Below are 24,978 nucleotides of genomic sequence, written 5' to 3'. Positions count from 1 at the left end.
CGACTAAACGTCCTTAGGATGACAAGTAATTTTCAGTCGACGATTGTCCACTCTTTGTCAAGAACATTGACAACGCCGGCGGGACAATCTTTGCGGTGAAGTTCATTGCGCAGGGATAGCTTTCAATTCTTTTATTTTTGTTTCGTTGACGTCATCACTACGTTTCTGCGAAAAGTTTGAAAAGTTCAAAGTTGCTACGCCACGTGCAGGCACTTCCGCGAACTAAACCCTGATGTCCAGAAAAGCTGGATACCGGGCACGATCCCAAGAACTCCAAGGTTCTGAGGAGGGAAAAGGGCATTGTTTCTCACCACCAGCCACGGCTTCCAATTCTAAATTACGTCAGCAGCACCCACCACCTGTGAAAGTCAACGTGTTCGCCGATGCGGTGCCTTGGCAACTTTTGATCAAGACTGTGCTATTAAATAAGTTTAGGCACTTTCAACAACCAAAGAATTTAAAATATAGCGATATTCTTGTGATGCCATTTCACCGACGGGAAGTTATTTCAAGTCGCAGAGACACGTTCCAGCACTTCGACTCCAATTAGTATTCCTAGTCGTCAAAGTAGACTGGCTTCGATGCTAGCAATAATCAGAACAGACTACATATGTGCTAAACCTAAACCGGTTTGGTTCTTATACGACGACACCAGCGTTATTACGAAATCACTTGCTTGAAATTCTCTTACAGAGCGAGAGAAGCAAGTCAGTCTGCGCAATTTTTCCCATTATCCCGACCGGTTGACCCAACCCGCCAGGCGGACGACACCATCCTCACTGCATACCATGGGGGACATGAAGCTGGCGAGGAATTTGTTTCTCAACTAACGAGGTCACCTAACCATGAGCTGAACTAACGGATCATGAACGTGCTCGTGCAACGACGACAACCACGCCCGAACTCATTCATGCTGAACCAAAAATAACTCCGTCTTGTGCTGTTTTTCCGCTTACCCTCAAGTTATTCTCGCTGATTAAAAAAACTGGCACACTGGAAGAGGCCCTGCGTTAAGCTGCAGCAACTACGGTGGATCAAAAAGACCCAAGAAACTCCAAGAAGGTTTTCGTATCTGCCCGTTCCTTCGTATAATTTCTTATGTTTTATTTTTTCCTCGTGGATAGGCTGGGACAGACACAGCTTTGAGAACCAGACCACAGCCGCTTAAAGGAATTAAACAGAACAAACGATTTTGGAATTCCTTCGTGCTCGAACTCCCCAACACGTGTCATCTTGACACTTCAGATCTCCCCTGACGATTCAAGGCTCATGCATGCTTTGTGCGGCTATGTAGACCAACCCGCATTCCTCACTTCCCCCAGTTCCGCTTCGCTCCGACACAAGCTGCGGCCAGTGGCCGAATGACGGAAATGTGCGGACGCGTGTGGCTAACGCACTCACGAAAAGCCAGTTTCCGACGAGGATGTTGTCCATGAAGCCGTGTACGATGATCTTGGTAGGCCTCTGCGGCCGGAACACGGTGCTGTGTTGCAGATGATCGACGTCGGACTGCAGGTACTCCTGGACCACGGGGTTGCTCCGCGTGAAGAGCAGGAACGTTGTGTTGACTAGATGCCGGTCGTCGGGCAGCAACGACACCGGCCGATACAGCAGGTGGAACCAGTGGCCACCGCTGCGGAAGCAGCCCAGGTCCGGCATGCATTTCTCGAAGAGGGCCAGGCTGTCTGCGTGTCGGAGACGAGAGAGACTCAAAGTGTGGATAGTGGGGAGTACGGACGCCAAAGGCTGAACAGACGCTAGAGAGCTCAGATCGGCACGATGAGTGGGTACTAACTCACCAATACTATTACGGCTGTACACTCGATCATACTCGCGCCCTCCGCTCGTGCCCGAGTACAGTCGCCAACCCTCACTCGCTTTCGTTCATACTCAGCACCCACTAATTCTGATACTCGCGTCCTCACATATGCAGCAAACTCGTAAGTTAGTACTCACGTGCACTGGAACTCACCGGCATTCATTCCCGTTGATAACCACGTCCAATCACACCTCTTGTCAATCAAAAAAAAGGAAATTACATTCTGGAGTATCACGTAACAAAACCACGATCTGATTATGAGACACATCGTAGTGGGGGGACTCCCGTCTTATTTTGACCATCTGGACATATTTCAAATGCACCTATAAATCTAAGTGCTTGGGAGTTTCCTGCATTTCACCTCCATTGAGATGCGGCCGCCGCGGTCGGAAACGAACCCGCGAAATCGAGCTATGCATCGTAACGCCATAACTACTGGGCTACTGGGGACATGACATGACAAGAACTTTATTTTAGTCCTGAGGGACTGAGATCTTGGGAAGCTAAAACCGAAGGCTCCCGAAAATCAAGTCGGTGGCGCCACCCACGATGGGACCGGGAGATGAAGTTCGCAGGGTTTTTTTTCTTTTTGTCACACACTCACACTCTTTTTCACATCTGTACTATCATTCTGAAGCATGTATGAGTCAGTTTGCTCACGAGTGTAAAAAATGAATGCATAACACATTAAAAGACATCAGATTTGTTGGCTTGATGTATTACAAACAGGGATCCTTCACCAAAGAATGAAAGAAAGCTATCGAGACGAATATTCTACTTGCACAATATATCGGCCGAATCGATTCCTATCCCTACTCCTGACTAACGAACCACCCTGTCGACACCAACCAGCACCTGTCACCTTTAGCAACGACATACACACACCACACTTCGAGTCACGTTACTTATCCCCATATACTTCTCAAGAATCAATGCGTTGAAATACCTTTTTCCCAAGAATTATAACGGAACGGAACAGTTTAAAGATTTGCGATATCTTCGCACTCTGTAACTCCTCCTTAATATCTTCCATGTATTTTTCTTTGAATACCTGACTTGCACCCGCCATAAAGTATGTACTATATGTAATAAATAAAGTATACATCAGTCGAAGTAAACTTACGGGAGGCAACGGAAGCTTTACACTTTCCGTAAACATATTACAGTTGCCGGATGCCGGAACACCGCAGATACCTATGGCAGTAGCATCGTTGATAGAGTTACATTGTGCCGCTCACTCGAACCCCATTGCCTTAGAACCGTCATTGCGTTCTTCATTGTTATCGCAGAAGGAGAAAAAATAAATCTGCTGTACGGCTATTGACTGTTGCTGCAGGCGCGTTTTCAACAGCAGATGGGGCGAACATAGCTGTTGTCATTATAGATAGCTTTCCCGTGACGTCATAGACGCAGTTTTTCACTGCGCTAGCACCCGAACATGGCGGTTGCAAAAACGTCAATGCCATCATATTATCACGCCTACATTATATTGCCTTCGACGACGACCGTGTTTCGCTAGGTTATCGCTGTTGTCGATTTGTCGCTCGGCGTTCCTTGTTTGCGCAGCTTCTCGGCGTTCGCGTACCTAAAGATGGCGGCCGCGACGACTTCAACGCAAACCATCTATACTTATGTATGCTCTGGTTCGGCGTCACTAGATGGTGCAACCAGCGCTGCTGCGCATGTCTGTCTCCGGAGTATTTGTGTTGCGTAAATAAGTAATGCGTTCACGGACAGGTTAAAACTCTACTCAATCGGCAGTCAGGCAGGCACGCACGCAGCAGGAAGCGCTATACAGCGACACTTGCGTGTCTAAGGATTCCCACCGACTGTCCAGGAGCATGGTCCAGTGAACAGCAGGGCCAACCAGAGGGCCCGCCAGGGTATCCAACCCCTCATGAACTTCGGGTGTTCGTCGTGGAACCTTAGGGGGCGCCCCCTGGAGGGCGCACCACAACTCTTCGCTTCACAGGCTCTGCGAGAAGAAAGTGGCAGCGTGCAGTTAGAGTCACTAGGGGGGGGGGGGGAGGCTCAATCTCAACACCGGGCCTGCAGAATACAAAACATTTCAATCCTTAGCACGTTGCTAAGGTTACATTATTCAAAAAGCAAGCGTAAAGGGGCACCACAGTATCAACAAAACACGTGTCGCGTGAAAAGGCGATCTCAGATTTTTCTTTCCCGGCCGCTGAGAAAGTGTCTCGGGCCGGTGGAGGAGGCCAATGAGAAGCGGCCGATTTATGAACATGGGCTAGCACCTATTTACTAACAAGCTGCCTTAACCAGCGCTCATTTTATAGCCTTCCTACGCCCAGCCCCAAAGATTCTCTCGGAAAGGAGTTATCAACTGGCTGCCCGGGAGGCATATCAGCAATAAAGCATCGAACCACGGCGATGGGTACGTCGAGAAGTGTCAGTCATCCAGTTTGCTGCACCGGCGGCGCCAGGAAATACAAAAAAGTGGCCCGATTGCCCGCTTCTCCGCAGTGCACGATTGCTTGGGACCCACGTGATAGCCTTCTGCCTATGGAGACACGAGCGGCGTTGATAAAACTCTGCTACCTTTGGTAGCATATGTAGCGATTCTATAGCGGACGATCGACCCCAATAGTAATGGCGACGCAACCCTTCCCACCATACACGGCGAGGAAGCCAGCCGCACAGAAGACACGGTTTGAATGAAAAAAAAAATTACGCAGATCCCACGCACTGTGGGAATCGATGTAAGCGAAGCTTTCCCTGCTGGATGCTTTGATTGACGAGAATTAGCGGTGATGTAAAGCTTGATTTCTTCAACGTTTAGGCTAACACGGGAGTGGTGAGCTGATGTTAAACGTTACCTTGTGTGCACCGCTGCTGTTTGTCTGCGTAGTACACAGAACACACAGGGTGTTTGCTTGAGGCATTCTTGTGCGCCATATTTTATAACTTCTGAGAGGGTTCAGCGTTGCCATTTCCTCACATGGCACATCGCATTGTGGCAGAAGTCTTCAACTTGATTTTGATTATGGGGCTGCACGTGCCAAAACCACACGGATTACGAGGCAAGCCGTAGTGGCGGACTCCGGATTAATTTTGGCGCCGTGATGTTCTTTAACGTGTCCCAAAATCAAAGTGCACGTGCGTTTTCTATTTCACCCCCGCCTCAACTCAACTTCAACTTTATTTCGCATTTTCCTCTTTTGCAGCAAAAGAAAATGCGAGGGCAGGAACAAAAGGCTGCACAATCGCTGCTTGGCGAGGTTCCTGTCCCGTATCTTTGACGAGCAGTTGCAGCATATTCACAAAGAGAATCTGTTACATGTGCACAAAACAATGTCAAATTATACAGACATCGATATTCACATCAGAACATTTATAACATATATATACATATATTCCACATGCGTATCTACACCAACCCTGCATCTCTACATATTTGCATCTGTACATGTAGGCATACATCTGTATCCAGAAAAAGGGGAGGAAAGAAGATCATGCACAAATTATAAGCAACACCTGAAAATATACACTTTAAAAATACCAACAATTCTACTCAGAATGCAACGGCAATGTTCAGAGGAACAAAAAAAAAGAAATGCGGAACGATGGAAAAGCGAGATTTGGAACATGCTAAAGAACTAACATGAATAAAAAATGAAAAGAAAAAAAATTTAAGAAGAATGCAAATGTTATGATTTATAAAATTTGACCATTACTAATTTAATTTCAGTGCCTTTCTCGTAATAGCATTTAGTTCGGTATGGGAAGCATGTATCGCGCTTAATATTCTCGGCACCTGGCACTGCAATCGCTTGAAACCATAATTAGTTCTTGTGAAAGGTAACACCCACTTTCTCTGTTTTCTAAATTGATATAACCCATCCTTGTTTGACTAAGTTGCACAGGTTTATGCAAACGCTTTTGTTACCGCGAAAATATTTTTTTTAATTTTTAAGACTAAGTTATAATCATAAAAATATTCAATAAAAAGCCCATTAAGAGCACGCAATATCTCGAGTTATGTGCATCAAACGGTGCGTTGACAACATGTCAGACAGTTTTCTTTTGTAATGTTTTTAAGCTTCGTATGTTTGCTTGTGATGTCGTACCCCACACTAGATTACAATAGCTAACATGTGAAACGAAGAGACTTATATGACATCAACTTTACCTTAGAGGGCAGTATGTGTCGTAATCGACAGATTTATTCCACATGCTCTCGCCAAAGTGGACATAATACGCTCAATGTGTGTATCCCAAATTAAATGTTTGCTAAAAATTACGCCTAACGTTTTGATATTATCGACTAATTCTATCCTTTCTGTGCCGAGGTAAAGAACAGTATTGCAGTTGACTTGTTTTTGTGGTGGCGTAAACAACACAGCCTTAGTTTTATATCCATTAATTGCTGATGAGTTTAGATTACTCCACTTTTGCAATAAGATTAAAGTTTTATTTGCCATATTTGTAAGTTGTACAATATCAAGTGATCTGAAAAAAAGAGTAGTATCATCCGCATAGACTATGAATTATGCATGTCCACTAATATTCGTTATGTCATTAATATAAATGTTAAATAATATTGGTCCGAGTACACTTCCTTGTGGAACGCCTTGTGTTAGTTCTCTTGCTGACGAAAGTTTTGATCCAATTGCGACGCGCTACCTTCTGTGCTCAAGATATTATTTCAAAAGTTCAAGGGGAATACCGCGAAAGCCATAATGGTTTAATTTTGAAGATAGGGTTTTATAGTTAACCGAATCGAAAGCCTTAGAAAAGTCAACGAATACACCTTGAGTTAACATTTTGTTCTCAAAGTTATTTAAAATTATTTCTTTTTCGTCAGCAAGGCAAGCTCTGTAGACATTCCCTGCCGGAAACCAAACTGCATATCTGTTAGGTTGCTATGTTTATCACAAAATGACTTAATTCTAGCGCAAATGATCTTTTCGAGACCCTTCGAAATTACAGGAAGTATAGATATTGGCCTATAATTTGTTACATCGTTTTTCTTTCCAGACTTAAATATAACAATCACTTTCACTTGTTGCATTTTCTCAGGGAAGACGCCGTTTAAAAAGGAAATGTTAAAAATGTGAGTAAGCACATGTAACAAAAGATCAAGCACAAACTTAATGGGTTTAATCTGCAATCCATCTATATCACGCGATGTGCTGTTTTTTAAGGACATAAAGGTCGAGTATACTTCTGGTGTAGCAGGTTAAAAAAAAAGCTGTGTAAGCATTGGGAGTACTCAGAAAGGAAGTCGCATTTATATTATACGTGCTTGGGGTTAAAGACGTAAAGTGGTTGTTAAATTTGTCACCTAATTCTTCCCCACTAATTGCTTTGTTATCAAGTGTCAGCTCTAATTCCTGCTTATTATGAGATTCCGGCAGTAGAAGTTTATTTACTTCACGCCAAACGACATCGCTCCTAGTTCCCGCTCTATTAAAAACGTTTTCAATATGTCTGTTCTTGACGCTCCTCAATAATTTATTTAAATAGTTTCTGTATTATTTAAAGGAAGTGAAGTCCGCAGGATCCCGAGTCTTAAGAAACTTTGCGTACGAAGAATGTTTTTCACGGATCATTCTGAGGCATTCATCAGTAAGCCATGGTTTCCTAATGCTTCTCGATTTTTTAATTTTTTGTACGGGAAACAAACTTCGTAAACTTTTAGAAGTGTGTTGATAAATATATTATACGCTTCATTTGCGTCTGCGCAGTCAAGTACAGAGCTGAAGTTAATTGTTCTTATTTCTGTGCGAAAATTTTCTACAGTTTTCTGATTAATTGCTTGAATCTGAAGTAATAATAATAATAATATTTGGGGTTTTACGTGCCAAAACCACTTTCTGATTATGAGGCACGCCGTAGTGGAGGACTCCGGAAATTTTGACCACCTGGGGTTCTTTAACGTGCACCTAAATCTAAGCACACGGGTGTTTTCGCATTTCGCCCCCATCGAAATGCGGCCGCCGTGGCCGGGATTCGATCCCGCGACCTCGTGCTCAGCAGCCCAACACCATAGCCACTGAGCAACCACGGCGGGTTGAATCTGAAGTAGGTCCGAACGATGACACTTCCAAAATGAGCGATTAACCTTATATATCATGTACACGGACGAGTGATCTATGTTTCCTTCAATTACACCAGACTGCACATAGCCGTCCGAGCTATTTGTGATAAACAAATCAAGCAAGCATTCGGAATTGCTACAAATTCGTGTGGGTGCCGTAATTACGTTTCTGCAGCTGAAAGAATCAAGAATAATCTGCAATCTTCGCGACTTCGGCGTATTTACCAGAATATTAATATTGAAATCCCCGCCAATGACAAGTTGCAAGTGATTTGTGCTGATAAAGCACAACAATCTTTCAAGAAAAACATAAAATATGTCGATATGCGGCTGCCGCGATAGGAATCAAATCCACGACCTCTAGCAATGTCATAGCCGCAAAGCTTGCGCGGAGGCCACAGAAGTGTTGATTTGATGGTCGACCGCTTCCGTAGTGTCTCCTGGACTTCTCCTGTCTGGATGTCTCCTGGAGTCGTGCGGTGCGCTTTAATTAATGCGGCTCTGCTTCTGCACGCCCTGCGCGCGTTGCCCGCTTGATATATTCGCATGGCGTCTATTTTTCAGAAATAGCAGCAACGTACTGTATCGTATCTTGAACTTAAGCTTATCCTGTTTCCCCACAACGACTGTCGTATGGTAGTGGGGTTTCCTTGCCTTCTCATGTCACCTCCCCCCTCTCTTTTATTAGAACTGCCTCTTCTCCCTCTCCGTCTCCTCTGCACAGTTCTATCTGCGTCCCCTCTGGCCTCGCACGTTGGTAGAAAGGGAAGCGTTGCAGTTTCCGCAATGCTTCTGAGAGGCGTCACGGATGATTACAGCTGTCAAGCGGCTAATGTGGCGACGGCCAGGGAGCTGCAGTAGGCATTGTGCACATTCGACGTGGTGGGGGAAAAACGAGGTTCTCCCGCCGCCTTTTCTCTCTTACTCTCTGAGCCACTCCCCGACGCGGTGCGCGCGGCAGCAGCCCACAGCAGCAGCAGTGGGAAAGCCGAAGGAAGAGGCAAAGGCTCAGCATTAAAAGAAAGAACATAAAATACAGAGATATGGAATAGGCTCGACTGTAGTATGTGTATTAAAGCCTGATTAGCTCAAGCAGGCTTTTCAGGTCACTGTCGTCGTCCCGTTTCATAGTGGAAGCCATCGGAAATTAACAAATTCTCATTGCTGCGGGATTATCATTGCTGCGCGTGTGTGTTCAAGGCATATGGTATGAGGTTCCCGATTCAAAGAATGCATTCAGGAGAGTGGAGGCCTATGTGGGGTTTTGTTAGCTGCCCACGAGCTTCCTTACAGCAACGTTGCGATCGGAAATTCGAAGAAATGAACTCTGAGGGTATTCGCTTGTGTCATTCATTTATGCCACGTGTGAGTGCGAAAACAGGACATCTCGAGCTCGAGGGTACAAAAACAATTCTTTCTCCCTCTTTCATTTACCAGGTATAGTACACATTAGTTAGTACTCCTGCTTTTTTTTCATCTTTGTTTCTCTGCGTCACCTACAAGCTCGACACATTCAAAGCCAGCCTAAGCACAAATCCCACAGATTTTTACAAGTAATTACTCGAGAAAAAAATGTCTATGCCTATCCACGATCCATGACTCATGCTGCCGAGTGATGCGTGCGTCTTTTTGCAACCTGTTTTCCAGGAATTCGCAGCTCAGAACTGGCAGCAAGGGCAGTTCTTCCACGAGTTTTTCCTCCTCACCGTTTCCTACAATCACGTTCTAGTTTCTTGGAAGAGGGACACGGGCTCTACAACAATCGTGAGGGTCCTACAGTGACTCATCTTTTCAATACAGCATCCGCGTGGCCCATAGTGCGAACTACTCACGTGGTACACTCTATTCACTGTGTTTACCCTCTCGCCACGCAGTAGATAAGCCGCGTGCGCCCGACTCACACAGCAGCTCGCCTCCCCTTCCACCGTCTTTGTTCGCGCGCCTCGCTTTCGCCCAAAAGCTCCCTTCTCCGTGACTTCCTCGTCAACTCAATCGTAGGGTACAAAGGTGGTCTTCCTACTCTGGCAAATGTACCTAGTCGAAAGTGCCCCTTCTCACGGTAGCAGTCTTCGCTAACAAAACGTTAAGGCTCGCCGGCGTAATCGCAAAGTCAGCGCGATCAACGCCAGCTCAAGCGGGCCCTTCGTTTCTTTCAAACACGATACAGTGGTAGCAACATACACCCTTCCAGCCAGCTTCGGCTAATGTCCAGTTATATTTTTGCGAGGGTTTCTTGCAAATTTTACAAGTGGAGTCTTAAAGGACCAACCGTACGTACGCGCCGGCTAGCGGCTGATTGTGGAGTAAGCGATTATAATGTCTGTATCCAACCCTTCGTGCAGTAAAGTGTTTTTTTTTTCTCACTCTATCCTCTCCTGGAATCGGTTATGCATGGTGTTCTACGTGCTTCGCAGGAAGACCACCGCAAATGGCGTCCAGCTCTAAACCTGCCAGATATCGGCGTGCGCGGTTAGGCAGGGCGCAAGTCGTGTGTCCTCCTTCAAAAACGTCTCCACACTGGTCCGTCGAGTTCGCGGAATCTCCCTCTAACCACAACAGCCCGCGGACACAATGGAGTATGCTGGCATGTAATCGTGATGTACCTTGCACGTGAGGTGAAATGTGACGAGTAAATTTCGCTAGATAGTGTCCAAATTCACGTCTCATAGGGTGGCACCCTCTGGATTTAAAATGCGGCTCTTAAACGCTATGCTTGAAGGCTATGAACACTCTTAAACGCTATAGCCGTAAACACGTCAAAGACGTCGCGTTTTTAGACCACCTATATTCACTATTATAAATACCGTGAATATATAAACAAGTCCCTTCTTTTGTGACGTCATTGAGGTCTCCATATTGTAGTACAGCTAGCCCGCTGAAAATCTGCTCGTTGTCCAGATCAGCTTTTCACCAGCAGCACAGCAGAAGCTGCGAGCAGGACTGCAAAACGAAGATGGTATTCTTTTATCGCTGGGAAATTGTCGCGATTGAAGTCCAGCTGCTTTTGAACAGTAATTTTTCACGTATTTTCGCTCATTGTATGATTAACGCAATCAATTGTACTCGCTGGTTAAAAACATTGGATGCCTAGCTGTGATTTCATCTGCAATGATTCCAGCATGGGCATGGCTGGTGCCGTAGTCAACTTATCACGGAAAGCTCTGGTGCGACTCGTTTGCTACATCGGGTTCACTGCCCTGTGATAAATACAGAGCGTCAAAATTTATATTATTTGAGAGATGGACTGCAGCCTAATGCGCAGGCGCAATGATCGCACCACCGCATAGCAGCTCAAAAATTCAAATAAGCAAGCGACTTGCACAGCGCGGACACGCACAAACACAACGTCACATATGTCGCCAGAGCATGAGCATGACCGAAGCATGACCGAAGGTCAAGTGTCTGGAGTTGCACGGAGCACGTGTTTGCTTTGTGGATGTTATCAACAACATACACAACCGAAGCGCTACATTCAAAGATTATTGGTTAAGATGAGGCATGTAAAAAAATGACGAACGCCAAAGTAATCAAGGCCAGCGCACCTAAGCCACACACCAGGAACAGACGCCAACTATCATTGATCCGAAGTCGCTTCCATGTACAACAATTATCCATGTCTTACCTTCGCCGCTGCTACAGTCTCGCCCTCAGTAGCATCCAATACGTACACGAGGTTCGGTCAGTTGGCAGGGGGTCTCCGCGCAACGCATCACAACACTGTTTTTTTTTTTTTTTGTTCCAACAAGTCAAAGCGAAAGCAGTCACGTGCAATATGCCAAACCAGAATACCGGAGCAGAACGCGAGAGCAATACACGTGTTGATTTCACGCACGGCGAAAAAAGGCCTTTCAGTGCCTGTGGCGACCGCTGGGTGGCGTCACTCGCAGTCTCGATGACGTCAACGAAAATCGTGCGAGGCGCACGTGGTCGAATTAGTCAGAAGGGCCTCGAGCAGCCTGGCCCCCGCCGGGATTTTCAACTTGGAAAAAAAACGTGGGCGTGACTACCGACGGCAGTAAGACATGGCAGTAAGACAGGGCAGTAAGACAGGGCAGTAAGACATGTAAACTATGTGGGGAGCAAAATGCCGGGTGATTTTTCTTGATAATCGGCACCCGGAGAGTAGCACGGGAGGCGAAGGTCAAGTGTCTGGAGCCAGCAAAAAGGGGGAACAGGGTCAGCACAAAAGGAACAGACCATGGACAAAGGCTGGCTAAAGAAAAGACCGAAGCGAAGGAGGAAAATATCAGGCTCGATGGGAGAGGGAGTTGCCCACCCGAAAGCAGCCACGAAGCTGCAAGAAAAAGAAAAAAAACCATATGGGCCGCTAACGAAGACGGGGAAAGCAAAGACACATTGACCACGGCACGTGCAACTGGTTTATTCCGGGTGCAGAACCATGAATGGATAGATAGAGGCATGCGCTGACTAATCGCAACTTTTGAGACAACTGGCGTTTGAACGATGCAGCCACCGATTGACAACGCAGTAGCGACGGATCACTAGCCCAACTAGGAGTTTTCCTTTCTTTCATAGTATGCTTCAATGAGCTCACGTTCTTGCTTCTGCCGAGAATCTTTATCCCACCGAAACCTGGTTCACCCATGCAGGCCTTTTAGTGACAACAGGTCAATGTGCCTTCCTTTCTACGTGTATCTATTTAGTGGCAAACATATGGCTCTCAGCAAACGCAAACCAAGGCAAGAATCGGTTCTTATAAGGCTGCAAAGAAAAAGACAATCATACAGATTTCTAGGAACGAAAGCTTCCGAGTTGGAAAAGAAGAAAATTCGTCCTGATCCGCAATCGTAATGATTGAAATCTAGCGTCTTTGGGGAGGGGGAGAAGGTGTCGTTCTATAATCTGAGGAGGCCGAAAGACTAGATAATGGCAACCGAATTAATCGACAGCCCGAATCGTAGGAACATTAAATAGGCATAGCCTCCAAAATCGGTCGGCGCGAACTCATTTCAACCCATCTCAGAGGCCATGAGATAAATGAAGTTATGCACAAATCGACGTGCTAGAAAAACTTTCAGGGAAAATTGTCATTCGCCCGAGACATAGGAAAGAGCCGATATATAAACCCACATGAGGGTTTATCAAAACCAGTTGTATAATACAGTAGAAAGGGGGAGGGGCGCGCTTCTATAGTGAATCCTCACGGCGACAATTAAGGGACATGGACTGCGTTAATGCGCTCCTTGAAAAGGTGGCTTTATCAAAGAGGTGAGAGGCTTTATTTGCTTGTCTACAAATTTTGGCAACAATAGTTCCCGAGGGATATCGTGGGAGATCGCGTGAACAGCTGCACTTCAATGCGCCATTGAAATGATGAATTTTCAACACCTTATAGCAACTCAGCAGTCAATACGTGCTGCTCCGACAACTGATTGTAAACGACCGAAATTTGCGCCAGTGCAAACCGATCTTTTCAACGAGAGTTGCCTGGCCGCTGCCACAATCCGCCAGAACTGTCGCGAACACCCACTAGAATATATTATTCATCGATTGATTGATCGCTTACAGACAATAAAACAAGGTTATAGTAAACGGGTGATCAGAAAGTTGCTCTTAACGTGAAAGAGCTTATTTTCTCCCAGGAAATTGTATAGGTCAGAGAAGGCCATCAGCAGAGTGTGAAATGCTGTTTCGTGAAAGGAAGCTGTAAGCAAAAGGTACAAAGCCAAATGAAATATGTGGATTCCACGCGCTGTGGGAATCGATGTAAGCGAAGCTCTCTGTGCTGTTTGCTCTGATTGACGATAATTACCGGTGATGTTCACGGCGGACGTTTACTTTTGTCAACGCTTCGTCCAACGCGAGAGATGCGAGTTGGTCTTAAACAGTACCTTGCGTGCCCCACTGTTGTTTGTCTGCGTAGTACACAGAACACACAGTGGGCGGTGTTTGCTTGAGGCATTGTTGTGCTCCATACTTCATGACCTCTGAGAGGGTTGAGCATATTCATTGCTTCACATGGCACATCTCGTCGTGACAGAAGTATTAAACTTTAATCGAATTCTGGTGTTGTACGGGCCAAAACTGCAATCGAATTGTGAGACACGCCGTAGTGGCGGACTCGGCATTAACTTTGACGCCATAGCGTTGTTTAACGTGTCCATAAATGTAAGTACACCAGCAATTTGTTTTTCGCCCTCGTCGATATGTTGCCGCGTTCGGGATCAAACCCACGACCTCGAGCAATGCCATAGCCGCAAAACTACCGCGGCGGGCACAGAAGTGTTGATTTGACGCGTGACCGCTTGCGTAGTGTCGTCAAGACCTTGCAGTGTGCTTTAACGTGGCTCTGCTTCTGCACGCCCTGCGTAAGTTGTCCTCTTGACGAATTTGCATGGTGCTTATTTTTTTTTAGATATAGTACTACCGTACCGTGCCTTGAATTTAAATTTATCCCGTTTGCCCGCAACCGCTGTCGTGTCTATAATAGCAGCGTTTTCTTGCCTTCTCAAGTCAACTTTTTCATGTCCGCCCTCCCCCACCTTATATGTGGACTGCGAGCAAAGAGTGACAAGGCTGTCTTTCATTCGTCTCGCGACAGCGCCTGTTCTATCCATTCTCTGCCTCCTCTCCTCCATTCTATCTACCATTCCTTGTAGCTTCCCTCTGGACTGGCAGGTTAGTGGAAATGTAGTCACTACAATTTCTGCTATGCTTTCGCGAGCGTGTCACGGATAATTACAGCTGTCAAGAGGCTAATGTGGCGACGACCTGGGAGCTCCAGAGGGTATTGTGCATATTTGACGGGGTGAATAGGTCCAAACGACTATCTTGCCTTTCCTCTTTGCCGCGTCCCTGTAATCTATGAAGTAGCTCTGAACCACCCTCCGACGTGGTGTGCCAGACAGCAGCAGCAGCAGTGGGGAAGTCGAAGGAAGAGGCAAGGCAGGCTTCGCTTTAATAGCGCGTTGAACGGTTGCTGGAGCTACCGTGAAAACATTTTCTGTCTCGGAAGCCTGAACTACTCCGCGGGAGAATGAAAGCATCGGGTCAGCGTTACTATCTAGTTCACTATAGCGTTACCACGTGGTCTGCATCCGTAGTGTCCTGACCAAGCGCAATGCCGATTAGTTTCGGTGGAAATTACAGGCAGCAGTGCCATGTACGTACACAGTATGTATACGCGCGTAGAGCTCATTTCGACGTTCAATCCTACTGCGTGTGAGGTGTAGTGGTAATGTGTACGTACTGTCAAGCGCAAAAGTTTAGTGAACACGGGTTCCACGAGAAATTCGAGTTTCTGCTATCTTAGAGAACGACGCTTTTAATTAGATAGATAACTGCGTGGGTTGCGACATCTACTACAGATCCAAAATTTGAATTTGATGCTACGTGCCCAAGCTCAGCGAGGATGGACCAATTGAAAAACTCATCTGCGTCTGCGCGAAAAAGTTAGCTGACAATTAAAATACTCTCGAGCGCAAGACTAGTACAGTAAAGTGTTGTTCCCACCGAACAAGCTTCGCCTTTACCACAGCGATACCCCTCAACTCTGGTAGTGGTAGTACACGCAATTGAATGGCAACTGTATTCAAATACATTCATTGACAAACGTATCCAGCAGTACATTCTAAACGATACATCATCAACAAATCCTTCGCGGTGACCGGGTTTTGTCCTGAACTATTAGGGTGCCGAAATGCGGACCTCCTGCCCAGCTCTGAAGCGGCAGGCGAGGAGGAGATCGAGGCACCCTGCTAAACGATGAGGACACGAAATTTTCGGAATAATTGTTGGAAAGCCGTTGTGTTCGCTTTCTCTCTCACCGTGGGGCGTGCACTTAGAGACGCACCGTAGTGGGGGAAGCCGTGAATTAATTTTGACCCCCTAGGGTTCTTAAAACGGACACTTAAATTTAAGTACACGAGCATCGTTGTCTTACTCCTTAACCGAAATACGGCCACCGCTGTCGGCACGGAACTCCCGAGAAATTACCGCGTCATAGGAACAAGGCTGATCGTCAAGAGAGTCTAGCAGAGCACGTGCTGTGAAGTCCGGCACAAAAGTGTAGCTGAATATCGCTGCTAGTTCATATGGATAACTTTTGTTGCGCACTGCACAGAAAATAGAGGGACAGCACTGAGAAGAAAAGTACTACACGAGGGAGTCACAGCGCAGCGTTGCCGTGTCAGCTAAGAGGAGTCTCTTCTTGTTTTCTTTAGCTTCCCTGGAAATATGCGCGTTTCACGTTTGTCTGTAGCTCAGATCTCTTCTCGACCTCCGCGCACTGTTTTGGTTTCTGAGAACACGTTGCTGTCACGTTTTTTTTTATTTTTCTGTGTCGGTTCTTTGTCCTTTGCCAGAGAAGAAAGAAAATGAGACGCTCGTCACGTATTTGACCTTTCCGGCTTCCCACTGTTGACAGCAAGCTCTGTTTCACTGGGCAACTAAAAGGTCTATCTTCTCCCACTCCCTACATGCAGAGAGGTAAATGACGCAGTCATTGTTTTGACTGCTACGAGACAACGTCGCCGTGTGTGCATTAATTGTGCTGTGCTTGCTGCTACAAAATGACATTCCGTTTCTTTTCGTTCATTATGTATATATATATATATATATATATATATATATATATACACACACACACATTACTTTTTCACCACCACCGCCAGACTTGGTGTACTTGCGGAAAACAAGGAGAGATGTGGCGGATGGCTTTTTTTTTTTTTTTGCCCGTGGCAAAGTGCATGCAGCAAAATTCGCAATGACTGCCCCGCCTAACGGGAGTGGTCTGCTCCCCCTGCCTCCTCAAAACGTTGTGAACAGTGAAAAAGAAAGCTTTTTTTTTTCTTTTTCTAAGTACACTTCTGTGTACTTAGAACACTGTCTGTACGTAGAACACTGTCTGTCGATGTACACTTCGGTGTACATCGACACCGGTGTACACGCCGGAAAGGGGTTAGCAGTCTAGGCAAGGGTCAGAGAGAAGAAATGGTGAGCAGATCACCTCCCCGCTTTCAAGATGGTAAGTGTGTGCGGACAGATTGAGCGACTCCAAGGTTACAAAAAAAAATTGTTTCTTTAGTCTTAGAAAAGCGTGGCCTCGAACAACCGACTTCTCCGTGTGTTTCACACTCCGAATCTTATTTCAAACGACGCCACCGACAAACGATAGGTAAATAGAAACACCCCTCCCTACCTCATCCATTATTTTCTTTTCTGAGAACGAACTCCGACACAATCCCGTCGGAGAGGCCCGAAGTTGCTCGGAAATCGTTCGCGTTTCAGTTCTAACTGCATCGGGGTTCTAATTTTATTCAGCGACCCTTACGGCTAAACTTCGCCTCAACGATTCCATACAGTGCAGTGAGAGCTATACGGATCCCGTCAGCCAGCATGAAGAACCGCCGTTTCCCACCGTCGGCCTGTGATTCACGTGACGTAGACTGAAGGGACGACTTGTTTTCCGAGGGAACGGTTGGAGGGAGAGAGGGAGGGAGGGAGAGGGGTGGGAGACGGCAATATACAATGGGGGGGGGGGGGTGTTAGAGAGAAAACAGTAAAGCTCCACGAAATCATCAGCAGTACCGCACGACGGTTGACAGCAACCCCCTTTCTCCGAAAAACGCCGCAGCTTCTTCACGTTACTGGTTCACTGACACGAGTCTCTGGCCTACGCTGCACGGCAGGCTATTAAAGCCCCACTTCCCCGGGTACAAAGAACTGTGTGGAGGTCAGCCACCCTTTTGTCGGAGGTCAAGAACCTTTCTTTTTTTTTTTCGTCAGTTGTTCATGGACTAGCCGGTAGTCCACGACTCGCGGAAGCGTCATACTACCGCGCACGTTCGCTTAAGGTCGCGAAAAACTGCGCTTTTTTCTTTTTTTCTTCCTCATGCTTCTTCGGCGCCTTGACTCGCTCTTGCAGAAAGAAAAAAAATACAAAATGGGCCGCAACGTTGACATTTCGCTGATGGAGACGGCGAGCAGCAGCAGCAGCGGGCTGCTTGACAGAACCAACAAGAAGTAACACGGGCAAGGCACACTCGAAGATCGTGCCCCGTGTGACCTGGAATTCCTCGGGCAAGATGGCGGTCGCGACTTCCTTGATTGCTTGGCGCCACCGCGGAAGATTGCATTGACTTGAGGCCTGCCGTTTTGCTGGCACAGACATTATTTCTTCTTTTCTTTTCTTCGTGTGGCTCAGTGCTTTATTGCCAGAAAAGGCGAACTGTGATTAGTACGCGACTCAAGTCGGTTATAAACCGTGCGTCCTGGAATGCGTGTCGCATGAGCGACGAAAAGCAGAGCAGACCACCGTGTAAACACAGCGAAATTAATTCGCATCGTCGAGTGCAGAGAAGCACGAACGAGAGGTGAAGCTCAAAAAGTGGAGATTTCAGTTTGAGCGCGCACCTAGCACACGCTCGAACAGAAATGTCTCAAGAAAGCTACTTAAGAAATTTCGCTTAGAACAGACTGCCAGAGAGCATGGGTAGTGTTTGCTGGAGCAAATTGTTTTATTATCCTCTCAGAGAGCGGAGTGAACGTTAGGGTGCCTCAAAGCCGACAAAACTCATGACTATGAGACCTCTGCGTGTGCGATGTGAAAGATTCAAAACTGCAGAATTTTTGTCACACAGAGCGCTCACTTTGAATGTAGGCTATAGTTTAGTTGTATTACCTATTTGAAGATAATGTTTTGCACTTATATATTACGACTACATCGAATGACTGTGTGGTGTTTAGTGGTGCAAGGGCCAGGTATGGCCAAAGAACGTCATACGAGTATACGTAGTATTCCCTGTGTTAAGTGACGTCATTTATGATTAACCAGTTGCTTATTCTGTGATATTGTAATCGTTTCTCACTTTCGTTTCATTGGTATCCACTCGCGCATGGGTCCGAAGAGGGCGTACGCTTCGTATAGATATAATACAGTTTATACTGGAGACACAAAATCTCAAACTGGAGGTGCGTCAGAAAAAAAAAATTTAAGCAACAAGAGCAACGCATTTACCTGCCCGTCGACGGTAGGCGGAGTACATTCTTGTATTCCGTCAGCGACACAAATTAAGGGGTGTCACATGACGGAATTTACTGTCTTAACTAATGTTAAGACAGTAAATTGTCATTGCATACGCATAAAGCTTAAACGTCCTACCAAATGCTGCATACGTTCATGAAGTGTACAGGATACATATTTACGAATATGTTTACCTCTTTTAAGCTCTGTGGATAACATTGAAGGCAATGATTGAGCTCCAACAGAACTCAATACACTTTAACTTATATTAGTCGCTTCGCGTGTTCATCGAAATGCATTAGCCCGGAGCCTAATTGCGGAAGAGTGAAATAACTTGAAGCTATACATTTGTGCGTAATAAGAACTGTTAGGAGAAATCTGCATTAATTATTGTAATTGGCGTACAGAAAATATAAACTTGCGTACGGGTGATTGACGAAGACTGTTAATGCTTAAATAGGCACCACAAGGGGACGAGGAATTGGTACGCCACTATTCCACCATACAAAATAACTGGCTAACTAGGCAGTAGTTCCCGATTGGTTATTCCCGATCAGTAAAACGTGCAAAGTTGCTGCCGACGGCAGCAACTTTGCGCCTCTTATTTCGGGTCGCCTGTTACCGCTTCATCAAATTAGCTTTTCTCTTTGTTTTTTGCTTCCCGCTGACACGAAGTTCCGCCTTGCGTTTGCAAGAGCACCCGCATGTGACGTAACGGGCACAAGAAGCTATCAATCCCAGCCGCTGACAATCACTTCGGCAGGCGTTCCAAAACGAACCGTACGTCGCGAATGTGTGCGGTATGCATAGTGCGCAAAAGACACTACAACGCCTGTACTTCCGTCAACCCGTGACAGGTACAGCGTCGGCGACACGGAACGGCAACAGACATCCGCGCGCAGGAATGTCAGCAAGCATTCTTTTAATGAGACCAGAACACCTCTAGAATGCTGCCATCGAAGAAGACATGCGGAATGGGGTCTGCCTTCTCTGCGAACGCATCATTCGCGTACCGCCACCACGCAAAACGCATCGCGCGGCACAGATCCGAAAGCACGCTTCGAGAAAGCGAGACACTCGGATGCTTGCGGGAATCGGCCGGCGTGTTACGTAACCCCCCCCCCCTCCCCGAGATCGCTCAGCGCTAGTTGCATTTCCGCCACTAAGTATTGAGGAGGTGGGAGAAGTATGCAGTCCCACTTTTCCAGCTGCTGTTTATTTTGTTAGTTTCGTTGTGCCCGAGGAAACAAAATAACAACTGCAGTTATCAGTGCGTTACACAAAAAGACCAACTGGAAGCTTCGTTCGCCCCGCCCCCCACCTTCTTTCCCCCAAGCATTCGCTATTGCTCTTTCCGCCGCGAGCCAACGGAAGACAAGCCATAAAGTTTATCCATCATCGAACTTTCCGCGGTGCTTCCGGAACAACTCTCACGTGTGATGCGCGGCGGCGCGAAATATCGTCTGCGCGCGCAGCAGAAGGCCATGCTGCTATAGCCTCGTTCTTCACATTTGTGCTACTGTCGTCTGCCTCGCCTTATATTTTCCACTGCGCAGCTTAACACTGTGCAGTATGTGCGGTTTGTGGAGAAACGGTGTCGACGGCGCCGAACGTGAAAAAAGTGAAAGGCGAACGTGAAAAAAGTGAAAGGCATCGAACCACTGCCAGCACCTTCGTTGCTGGTGGTTTCCACTGCACGCAACAACAAAGCGCACGGTGTGCGGTTGCCGAAGAATCGGTGCCGGCGTCGCGAACACCGAAGTGAATTAGGCGCTACCAAGCCGCAGCGTCGTATCTTGGTTGCAAATCATGCGTGCGCACAGAGTCGGCCTGGACGCAGTTACGTAACAACCCCATTTCCTCTCCGCTGCCGGGCATCAAAAACACTTCCTTCCGGTCCGAGAACTTGAAAACGGGTCCTCCTCTCTTCGCGTTGATGGGCGGTTTGTTCCGCTCCAGACGTGATGCTGTGGCGCGCGTCTCTACAAGGGCTTCGTCAAGGAAGTGTTTTTATCCCCGAGCTTTCGGCTTCCGCGTCCGATAGGCACCTGGAAAGGTCCGTCGACATGGTCAGGAGACTTAAAGTATACACCTGTATACGAGTGACGCTTTCTCGCCATTCCAGACCCTTTCACACGCCCAATTTCTGCTCACTGGAGCGACCGAGAACAACAACAACAAGGCCGACAACACTTCCCGGTGTACCCTGGGGATCGCAGAGTGCACGGGCAACAAAATCACCACAAGCGATTCGTGCAACGCCTTTAAAAGCGGCAGTGCTATCAAGCTCTAACCCTCGAGGCTGGCGACTGGCTTTCTTTTTTCCCCTTTCTTTCTTCCCTGCGTTACCCAGCGCGGGGCGTCATTATTGGCAGCAGCATCACGGCTCCCAATTACCATTTGCGGCGGGCGCTAATTAAACGTGTGCAGAAGGGTATACAGTACCTAAGTTGGCCCCAGGCCCCACATAAGAAGCGCGCGTTATATATATATATATATATATATATATATATATATATATATATATATATATATATACACACGCATCATTGCTACACGGAAGCGTTCAGGAAGAAAGGGCGCCACACGCTTCGTCGGCACTGGAAAGAATAGAAAATGAACGGCAGGCTGGCTCAACCGGGGAATATACACGCACATTACGTGGCTAGGCGATGATGATGCAGTACAAATGCGATCGCATCGTGTGAAGGCGCGGAACGAATATAGGTGACCACGATTGTGGGCCACGCGACACATCCTACTCGTTTAGAACGCAGTGCAGCTCTACGATGCGGACGGACGACTTAATCATCGCGTTCAACGGGTTGCACCTGTAAAGTCTATACGTCGACGACGTTCGACAAGTCACACGTAATGTCCATGTGCTGACTGCACATTTAACCGACCGTGTGTGATGCCCGCGTGGCATAAAATTTGTCCCTCGAAAAAATATTCTTTGATGTCTCATATGATGCAGTCAGTAAGGGGGGCGTCATAGTAAGAAAACCTACAAAGTAACCTTGACGTATATTATCGGAACGTTAGAGTATTTTACTACGTACGACACAATTACTTGGCAACAAAAGTCGAATACATGCAATCCCTTATGCAAACCCAACAGCGATAGGCAAAAGTAACCGCTTCATTATATAAACAGCGGCAGTAATCAAAAAACGAGAATGAATTAGTACAAGGTGAGTACGTGATTACAATTACAATAAGATTAGAAATAACCAATGCACAAAATTAAACAAGGTGCATCACACACTTCGTGGTTGCACAGGAACAGCAGTGGCTTGGTGGAATTTCTCAGTTTCGGCAACGACATAATCAGGAAGGCCGTTCCATGACCTGACGGCATGAGGAAGCGCAGACCAAGTGAAAAGAGTTTGTATGTTACTGTTACCATATACACCAACGTCAGCTGCATGTAGGTCGTGCTAATGATCGAATCGCTTCTGGAACGCCACAGTAAGATCTCTGTTATTGACGGAAGATTATTTTCACGGTCGTGTGTTGCAGCGTCGTTGATCCCATAGTGGTCGCGTGAGTTTTCAGTCGCATGCCGAACGGCCGCCTGCCGGGCAACCCATCTCCATTTCCATCTCGCTAGACATTAATTGTTTACCTGCTTAGGTGTTGAAAGTCGTCATTGTGAAATACTTAGTGACGAGCCAGCTAGGGCTTCTCGATTAATTAAAGAAAACGATATTTTTATATGCGGTAGCATCGTTCGTCTCTTGGCCTGCCATTGAATTCGCTTGTGTGCAAAGCCCCTCGCGACGTCTTTCTGTTGTAGAACTTCGCTAGCACGATTACACTGGCCACATTCCAATCCTCCCAGTTCAAGTGTTTAGCGGCGAGCGCGCATTTAGTCGCTAATGCGAAATACCGTATAATACGCGATGCAGTGTTTCTTGATGAGCAAAGCGAATAAAATTTCTTAAATATACTCAAGCAATGTGCGTACCTATTTCTGTCATTGAATCCACTGCTTTAATGAGTAGAATGCGAAAACCGTCTATCATGAAATTTCACTAACAGAAATAAGCTGACCATATTCCGATCCAAGTTTAAGTGTTTACTGTTTACCTGCTAAGATGTTCACCTGTTAGGACTGCAAGCCCATGCTTCTCGATCGACAAAGTTAACATTTCTTGAATATCCTCAATTTTCGCCTCTTTTACTTCTTCAAGAGGTACAGCTCGCGACAGCATCCGTCATGGAAACATGGTTAACACGGTTACGCTAGCCTCGGCTGATCGTGACGCTGAAGCTGTGTCAGAGACAAGGATGCGGGAAGGTGACCCGATGCCTCGCATGTGCAACCATTATCTGTGCACAGGCACGTTATTACGGTCGTGCCATTGACATCCGTTGAGCACTAACCAGGTTCGATTCAGCAACGAAAACATGTTATCTCATTATTTTCACAAACTGAACTGTACTTTATTCGCAGTGCACAGATTTAGTTTTCTTTATTTTCGAACACTGGTCGCTTCGTCGAGGAAACGAGGGGCGGAACAGTGCTCCCAGCACTCTATTGTTATTCTGCTTTCAAAGAGCGTCGGAACGTTTCAAAAAGCTGGAAAGCAGGTACGTAAAAACACAATTTCATGGTTCGTGAGGCACGCTTACGGAACAGTTGAGCCCGACCGTTCGAACTAACCATCGTAGAGCCCCGAGTCACACTTGTCTGCAATCGTCAATCGGCCAGTTTGACAGTCTTTTGCGAAAGAAAGCACAGCCAGGCCGAACGCCGCACTGAGACCACGCGTGGTCGGGTCGACGGCAAGGTCCATGCGACATGTGGCAAGCGTAAGTAGAACGCAGCAGTTACCGCGAGGCAGTAGCTGCGGACACTCGCGCAGCCCACAGCCAACCACTCGACCAAGACAAGTGGGATTCGGACTGTAGGCTACGACTAAAGACTAACGCACTGACGAATGAGAGCTGAAACAAGCGGAAATCTTAGGCAAACGGCAGCAGAGGCACTAGATAAAAATGGAAGGCAAGCATATACTGACCATGTGGTCTAGGTTCCAACGCTGGCAGTGTCACCAAACTTGTGGATCCACCTCGTGCTTCGCTCCATTGGCGGTCATGTTCACACGGTGTTTCGAGCTCGGACACGGTCACACACCAAACCAGTCGTCACAGACCACCTGCACCGCACAACACTTAGAGGGTCAGCTTCCAGCGAACGGGATCAGTAGGACCAGCAGCCACGCCGACACGCGCTTACAAGAAGTCCGGGTCCAAGCTTTTGGCGCGTGACGATGCCAAGCGATCGCGAGTTGCCCAACGAAGTGGAGGGCGTTTCTTGGGCGAGAGCCACACCGTTTTCTTGACCAATGTGAAACTGATTGCTGTGCAACAGATCGGCCTCGCGTACGAGTTTATCAAGAAATGCTGAAGCTTTAGTAAATACGCCGATAAGCTGCGTATCTTGGTTCTGTTAACGCGCTCAGGAAGGCTAGAAAAAGAATGATCAACTTATTCTTTCTTTTCAAGAACGGCCAGCGGCAATTCGCCCTTAATAAATGCAACGGAAACCTTCACCTTCGCCTTGAAAGAAATATCGCTCCAAGAATAAAAGAGGACCCCAATCTTCTTTTTCTATACCTATGCTCCTCATCCGTAAAGCATTGAGTGTCGGCCCACGGCACTGCAGATCGTCCCAACTGGCTAGTGGCAAGTGGCGGCCGTGCTTGGTTGGCTCATGGTTGGCTTGTGTTGGTCGACTTCGGCGGCGGTGGAGAGACGCTTGCCTCACCCTCTCATTTCTCCTTCGCTGCCTGGCCGCACTATTTCAAACGTGGGAAGAGCGGGGGAGAGGGGGGTGGGGAGCGAAGACACGTACTCGTAGCATCCCCGTCGTGCCGACTATATCCCCCTCCCCTTTCCGAGGAAATCGCTCACTCATGCCGGGTTCGCGAGACACGCGACCTGCGCCGCGTTTCTGTCGCGTCATGCGCCTCTGAGCGCTATACCGGACGCGTAGGCGCGAACGCCTTGTTTGAGGGAACATCCGGAAGCGAGACGGGATGGCGGCCGACCACGTCGTCGCGCAGCCACTTTTGTACGCCCTACTTGTGTGATGGCGGTCTA

The 24,978-nt window shown here is 47.1% G+C and overlaps 1 protein-coding gene across 2 annotated transcripts in view; it reads right to left on the bottom strand.

Moving 5' to 3' along the window:
* LOC142563064 (pancreatic triacylglycerol lipase-like) overlaps positions 1-24,628 on the bottom strand; it is a 47,264-nt gene extending 22,636 nt beyond the window's left edge. The window contains exons 1-4 of one of the 2 annotated variants that reach the window (XM_075673575.1): positions 24,430-24,628; positions 23,895-24,032; positions 3,646-3,794; positions 1,402-1,685 (exon numbers count right to left, since the gene is read on the bottom strand). In XM_075673575.1, coding sequence (XP_075529690.1) covers positions 1,402-1,685; positions 3,646-3,718 — 357 coding nt within the window. In that variant the 5' untranslated portion in view covers positions 3,719-3,794; positions 23,895-24,032; positions 24,430-24,628. The remainder of the gene's footprint in view (positions 1-1,401; positions 1,686-3,645; positions 3,795-23,894; positions 24,033-24,429) is intronic. The other variant, XM_075673574.1, reaches the window with a different exon arrangement.
* Between the last annotated feature and the right edge of the window lie 350 nt (positions 24,629-24,978).

This window comes from Dermacentor variabilis, chromosome 11, assembly GCF_050947875.1.
Source record: "Dermacentor variabilis isolate Ectoservices chromosome 11, ASM5094787v1, whole genome shotgun sequence".
NCBI lineage: Eukaryota > Metazoa > Arthropoda > Arachnida > Ixodida > Ixodidae > Dermacentor > Dermacentor variabilis.
Note: the sequence above shows the minus strand (reverse complement) of the source record. Positions and strands in the feature narration are given on the sequence as shown.